The sequence below is a fragment of the Mangifera indica genome, chromosome 14, assembly GCF_011075055.1.
Source record: "Mangifera indica cultivar Alphonso chromosome 14, CATAS_Mindica_2.1, whole genome shotgun sequence".
Classification (NCBI taxonomy): Eukaryota; Viridiplantae; Streptophyta; class Magnoliopsida; order Sapindales; family Anacardiaceae; genus Mangifera; species Mangifera indica.
The window spans coordinates 6,513,519-6,519,518 of record NC_058150.1 but is presented as its reverse complement, the minus strand read 5'-3'; the positions used below and the strand labels follow the sequence as shown (position 1 = coordinate 6,519,518).

Below are 6,000 nucleotides of genomic sequence, written 5' to 3'. Positions count from 1 at the left end.
TGATTGATGCATAGACAGTGAGACTACGCACATGCGATCTGACTATTTTAACCCTTTTTCCAATGGTTTTCATGCCAAAAAACCATAGGGAAGGGAGGTGGTGGACAGGCCGACCGATAGCCTTCTCGGATGGTTGTCGGATTTGGAAAATTCGAGTCCTAAGGAAAAAATGTAAGTTTTCAAACTTATGATAGGATAAAAATATTATTTTTTAAACTAAGAAGGTAAAATGAAATATAATTTTATTATTTTAATATTAAAGATAAAATGATGATTTTTTTTTTGAAAATAATTAAAAAATTTATCAAAAGTTAGATAATAAATGAATGTTCAGATTTTTTAAATTTTATAGATAAAACTTTGGATGTGCACTAAACCTCAGGTGAGGATAAGTTTTTTGGCCTTACGTAAACATTATCTTGAAGAAAATGAAAATTAGAGGTGACGGAAATTAGGCCCTAGCACTTTGACTCGTTATTTGGGATGAATCAATCCACATCAAACGGGTCAAACCACACAAACAAATCCAAGTCCAATTCTCACTCACGTGGTCTTCTCTGACAATTGCTTCTATCACACTGTGAGCCTCACCTACGAGGCCAAACCAGTTAATTCTGAAATACAAACCAGTTAACTCTCACTCACATTGACAATTGTTGTGTACTTGAAGCCAAAGTGTTTGTCTATTTTCAATGGTTGAACAAAGACATTTCCTTCTCAAGCTCATTTTGCTCTCTCCTCTTTTCTTATGAAAATGCTGCAATTTAAAATGAGAGCCCACCTTTTTCTGTTATTATGCCTTCTCTTTAACTGTAAGTACTCATGCCTCATCATCTCAATCTTCGGCCTTTTCTGGGTCCTTATGCTTTACAGTTAATTCTATAAGTTTGGCTTGAATTCGATTTTTAGTATAATTTATATTTGGTAAAACAGTGGCTGGGTTTTCACGTATACAGCCTACATTGCAATTTTGGAAGTTTGGGAAGTGAATTTTGGTACTTGGTAGTTTTGTAATGTTCACTGAGTAACGAAACTTGGTTGTTTGTTGCCTGTAGTTAACTGTTTTTTTTTTTTTTTTTGTTCTAGTATATTGACAACCCAGGTAATATTTTTGGGTCAATACAGTCGAAGGATTTTTATCTGCCACTATTTAGGATTTACTCGATTTTAAGGGAAAATACGCTTCTGTAATCTGCAGAGCTGTAGCAAAAATGAGTATTCGCTGTAATTTTATTAGTTGTACCAAGCTCAAGTTACTATAATTAGAATTTGACCTTATTTTTTGTTGCAACATAAGTGATACAAAGGAATATTGTTGCCCTTTAATTGTGGCATCACTATTGAATAAATCAATTTAGTTACATGGTAAACACTAGCTAAAATACAAATTCAAATGCATGCAGCTGATCTTCTTCTTGCTTAATCATGATTTTGTTTTCACCATTTCTAAGCATATAAGTTAATTCGGCTTTATGTTGTTTATACCAGGTCTATGTAGATTCCATTGCACCACAGCTGATGATGTTCAAGGTTACTTATCTAAGAAAATAAAGAGTAAGGCAATGGCTCCTGATATTGCCCCAAGCGCAGACCCTCCACCCTTTATTCCTCTTATAGCTCCTTCTCCATTGATACCATTTACAGACAGAAGTCTGCCAAGCTTATCAGGTATTTTTTTTTTTCTCTTCTTCGCATTCCTTACTGTGAGAACTAATGCTATGAAGTTTCGTGAGTAGCAATTTCATAGAAACATGTGCAGACTTTTCTGCGACATAATATGGATGTTTGGTAAAATTTTGTGAAAACCATTTGTCAATGGGTTTTAAGACATCCCAGTTAAATCAATAGACACTATCTGTCATGGTGATACTCTCACACTCCTCTTATGAAGAAGTAATTTAGATGAGAAACTCATTATATGCACGACGAAACATGTAGTAAATTTGGTCATTCCAGTGCTCCGTGATAGTAAATTGACAAATTGGCCTTCAAACTGACACTAATAAGAAAAGCTTCACTCTGAGCTATCCTCTGCTGTCAAAAGAATTTCATTCTATTTAAATTGTTTTGGCTTGAAGTATAGTACTATATTTTTTTTATTGTTTCACTGTGAAGTGCTTACATATGCTAATAATGCTTCTAAAGTGATCCTTCTTTTTCTTTTTGGGCATCATATCTTTCAGGATTCTGTAGTTTAAATTTTTCGGCTGTGGCAAGTTTAATGAGCAAGACAGCAACTGACTGCTGGGATTCCTCTGCACCATATTTAGCCAATGTAATATGTTGTCCTCAATTTGATGCATCCCTTGCTATTCTTATGGGACAATTCAGTAAAATCTCGGGGATGCTTTATTTGGATAAGACGAATGCCAGGAACTGCCTCTCTGATTTTCAAATGATTTTAGAGAGTCAAGGCGCAAATAATCAGCTTCAAAATTTATGCTCCATACGTTCTGAAAACCTTACTGAAGCCTCTTGCCCTGTTTCAGATGTTAAGAAGTTTGAGAGCATTGTGGACACTTCAAGACTTCTGGCTGCCTGTGGAAAAGTTGATACTGTAAAAGAGTGTTGTCACCAAGTTTGCCAAAGTGCTATACTAGACTCTGCAAGAAAAATTGCTAGGAATGGTACATCTGATCTGCCTGAGAACTCAACCAGGATTGATGATTGTAAGAATATTGTCTTTCGGTGGCTAACCAGTAAACTCAATCCTTCTTCAGCAAATGATGTACTTCGAGGACTTTCTAATTGCAATGTAAATAAAGGTGAGCGTGAAAGGTTTAGTCTTTTTTTTTTTTTTAAATTAGTTTAAATGCAATGCATATACAATTTTATGGTTATGATTTTTCATTGTTCGTGTTCTCTAAATAATTTATCAGCATCAGTGAAGCCCAGGGCTTGAAGTTACTATTCAATGTTTCTTTTCTAATTGTTAGCTATCTGTTTCAGGCTGTCCTCTCAGTTTTCCCAGCACAATAAATGTTACTAAAGAATGTGGATATATGATTAGCAATCAAACTGGTTGCTGCAAAGCCATGGAGAATTATTTATCCCACTTGCAGAAGCAGAGCTTCATTACTAACTTGCAGGCTTTAAATTGTGCTGCTTTACTTGGGATGGAGTTGCAGAAAGCTAATGTCTCCAACAATGTTTATGATCTTTGTCATATAAGCCTAAAGGACTTCTCTCTTCAAGGTCAGTGTGGTTTTGTCCCCTCTAAATGAGCAACTTTTACTCCTTTTTCCTTTTTTCAAAAGAATTGAGACTGATGTTTGGGTCTTTATGGTTTATATGGGGCGTGGAATTGACTAATGGGATCTTCCAGTTGGATCAAAAGGTAATGCTCATATATGTTGTTTCACCTTTTGAGCAACTTTCACTTTTATATTACTTGTGGTTATCCTTCTTCTACTTCAAGTACTTGCATTTTGCCTTCTAAATTTCATAGATCTCCTTATCTACAAATATATGAATTGTCTGGCTGATTTGGCAACCTTGAACTTTTCATAGTTTTGAGCTTAAAGAGAAATGCTGTAAAATCAGTCTGATTTAAAATTCTATTCTACTATAATTGACACCCTATCATTTTCGTTTTACTAATACTAACTTTTAGAACGGATTTCCATTTTGTTCTTGAAATTCTTGAATGCTATGAAAACTATTCAATTTTTGACATATACTTAATGATTAATAACTTGAGAAATTAATCCTAATTACTCTCACTATTTTATCACACTTCAGATTTTACACTTTAATATAATTAAGCAAAAGGAGTTGTTCTCCCTCTTTCTCGTTCTACCAGTTTCCTAAATTGTTTTAATGTTCTAATCCTTTTTGCTCTCACTCTTAATTTCATCACACATAGACTAGTGTAATTAGTACCAAAGGAATTGTTCTGGTTCTGCTAGTATTCCTAATTTGTTTTAACGTTCTAACTGTCCTTTCTCTAGAATCTGGTTGTCTTTTGCCAAGCTTGCCTTCGGATGTGACCTATGATGAAGCTTCAGGAATTGGCTTCATTTGTGATCTAAATGATAACATTGAAGCCACTTGGCCCTCTACTTCTATTTTACCAGGTTCCTGCAATGAAAGTATGTTGAAAAATGTTAAACCTCTTCTGTTAAATGCATGTAGTTTCTTTAGCCTGTTCTTATGTTAAATAATTTGTGTATATGATCAAATTTCAGCTACCAAACTTCCGGCACTTCCTACTGCTACATCTGCTCAAAGTGGTGAGAGAACTTTGATTTTTTTTTCTTCTTTTTTCTCTTTTGTCCCTATTATTATTATATTTTCAAGTAACAAAAAATTCCTTATGCAAACATAAAGATTTAGGTTGATAAAAGCTGAATATGATGAATAATCTAGTTTAGCAAATTTGTTATAGCTATACGGTCAAACTTAATATATTCACCCATTTCAGGTCTTTACAAGAAGAAGTCGGTGTTGTTTCCTTTGCTTTTCAGCTCCTCGTTAGTTCTGACTCCATTAATCTGAGCCTCGTAATCTCTACGGGATATTCATCTTTCTTCAAGCCTTTGGGTAGATATCCGCCGACAAAAGAGTCGATCTCCATAAGTTGTATAGTATTTTGTTTCAAAGCTACACTAGAGTTTGTTCATCTTTTGATAGCATTTTTCTGGGTACTACTGTGACTTCATATAAAAGAAATGGCCAAAGGACTATTTCCCACCCAAAGTATGCCTTTTTTCTAAGTACCCACCCTTTATCTTTGAAAATCCTATTTACCCACCTATGGGTGGTTAAAATTAACTGAGCCCGTTAGTAATATCATTTCCCCCCTATAAATCTTAAAAACTAACAATTTCCTCCCAACCAAACTTTTCAAAAACAACATTTTTCCCTACTAGGGTTTTCAAACTTTCAGACAAAGTTTTTCGGCAAAGAAGAGCTTCTCCGGCGTCGTCCTCGTTTTTCGACAAAGACAGCCCCCATCGAATCGAAAGGAGTGCTATCGAAAGAAGGACATGCCAAAGGGTGAGTATGTTGCCTGGAGATCGTCGGAGAAGTTCTTCTTTGTTGGAAAACTTTGTCCAAAAGTTTGCAAACCTTAGGGGGGAAAATGTTGTTTTTGAAAAGTTTGGTTAAAGGGAAATTATTAGTTTTTAGGGTTTATGGAGGGAAAATGAATTCAAATTTAAGTTTATTTTTAATATTACAGATAAAATGATGATTTTACTTTTGAAATCATTAATTTTAATCATTTATAGGGGGATAAATGAGATTTTTAAAATTAAAAGGTGAAAACTTGAGAGAAAAGGCATACTTTGGTGGGAAATAATCCTTTGGCCAAAAGAAATTTAATACGAAAGAGGAGCATCATCTTTACAACATGCATTGTATTGCAAATTTTATATTTTTCCCCAATGACTATTATTGCTTATTGACTAGTCTATCTGGTTGCTTTTCGGTTGTTCTCCTATCATATTAACATTATTTATCTAAATATGTTTAGAATTGGGATTTTGCTGCATTCGTTGGCCGGCAGCTTGGTCAATTTTGATTCTAATCTTCTTGTTGGCCGAAGCATGACCCTTATATTGTCTCATTAAAGAGGTCAATAAATCATAAGATTAAATATTTAGAATTCCAAAATCAAAAGGATATAATATCCACATGGGAAGCTTTGATTTGGCTTTTACTACATAATTACAGAAAAGACGGCTATTATTTGACAGGTGGTATGTGAGTGGTTGGTGGGTACAAATTTAGAGACCTTCATGATGGATGTTGAGTTCTGTGAAATAACGGGCTAGAAAACAAGATGTTTTCTTTCTCTTCCTTTGAAGGTTCATGTAATAATAATATATTATCAATGTTTACATTGAAAAAACGATTTAGTTGATTTTCAACTTTTATTGACTTTGAATGGAAAGAATATCTTTTTGTTTTCATTAATACAGTTTCCATACAAGATGAACATGAATAGTTTGCACCATTGCGAAAGCAATTACTTCAGCAAATAATATACCGCAGATT

The 6,000-nt window shown here is 34.2% G+C and overlaps 1 protein-coding gene across 1 annotated transcript; it reads left to right on the top strand.

Moving 5' to 3' along the window:
• Positions 1-512: 512 nt before the first annotated feature.
• LOC123196041 (uncharacterized GPI-anchored protein At1g61900-like) lies at positions 513-4,715 on the top strand. Its single transcript, XM_044609926.1, has 8 exons — positions 513-812; positions 1,489-1,668; positions 2,184-2,765; positions 2,950-3,195; positions 3,326-3,337; positions 3,951-4,091; positions 4,188-4,232; positions 4,424-4,715. The coding sequence occupies exons 1-8, from the start codon at positions 749-751 to the stop codon at positions 4,495-4,497; spliced, it is 1,344 nt and encodes a 447-aa protein (XP_044465861.1). The 5' UTR covers positions 513-748; the 3' UTR covers positions 4,498-4,715.
• Positions 4,716-6,000: the final 1,285 nt, after the last annotated feature.

Excerpts from the sequence above, each read along its gene's own strand:
- LOC123196041 (XM_044609926.1), top strand. The coding sequence starts at position 749 with ATGAAAATGCTGCAATTTAAAATGAGAGCCCACCTTTTTCTGTTATTA. Across the intron at positions 1,669-2,183 it reads AAGTCTGCCAAGCTTATCAG|GATTCTGTAGTTTAAATTTT; the intron begins GTATTTTTTTTT and ends CATATCTTTCAG. Across the intron at positions 2,766-2,949 it reads TAATTGCAATGTAAATAAAG|GCTGTCCTCTCAGTTTTCCC; the intron begins GTGAGCGTGAAA and ends TATCTGTTTCAG.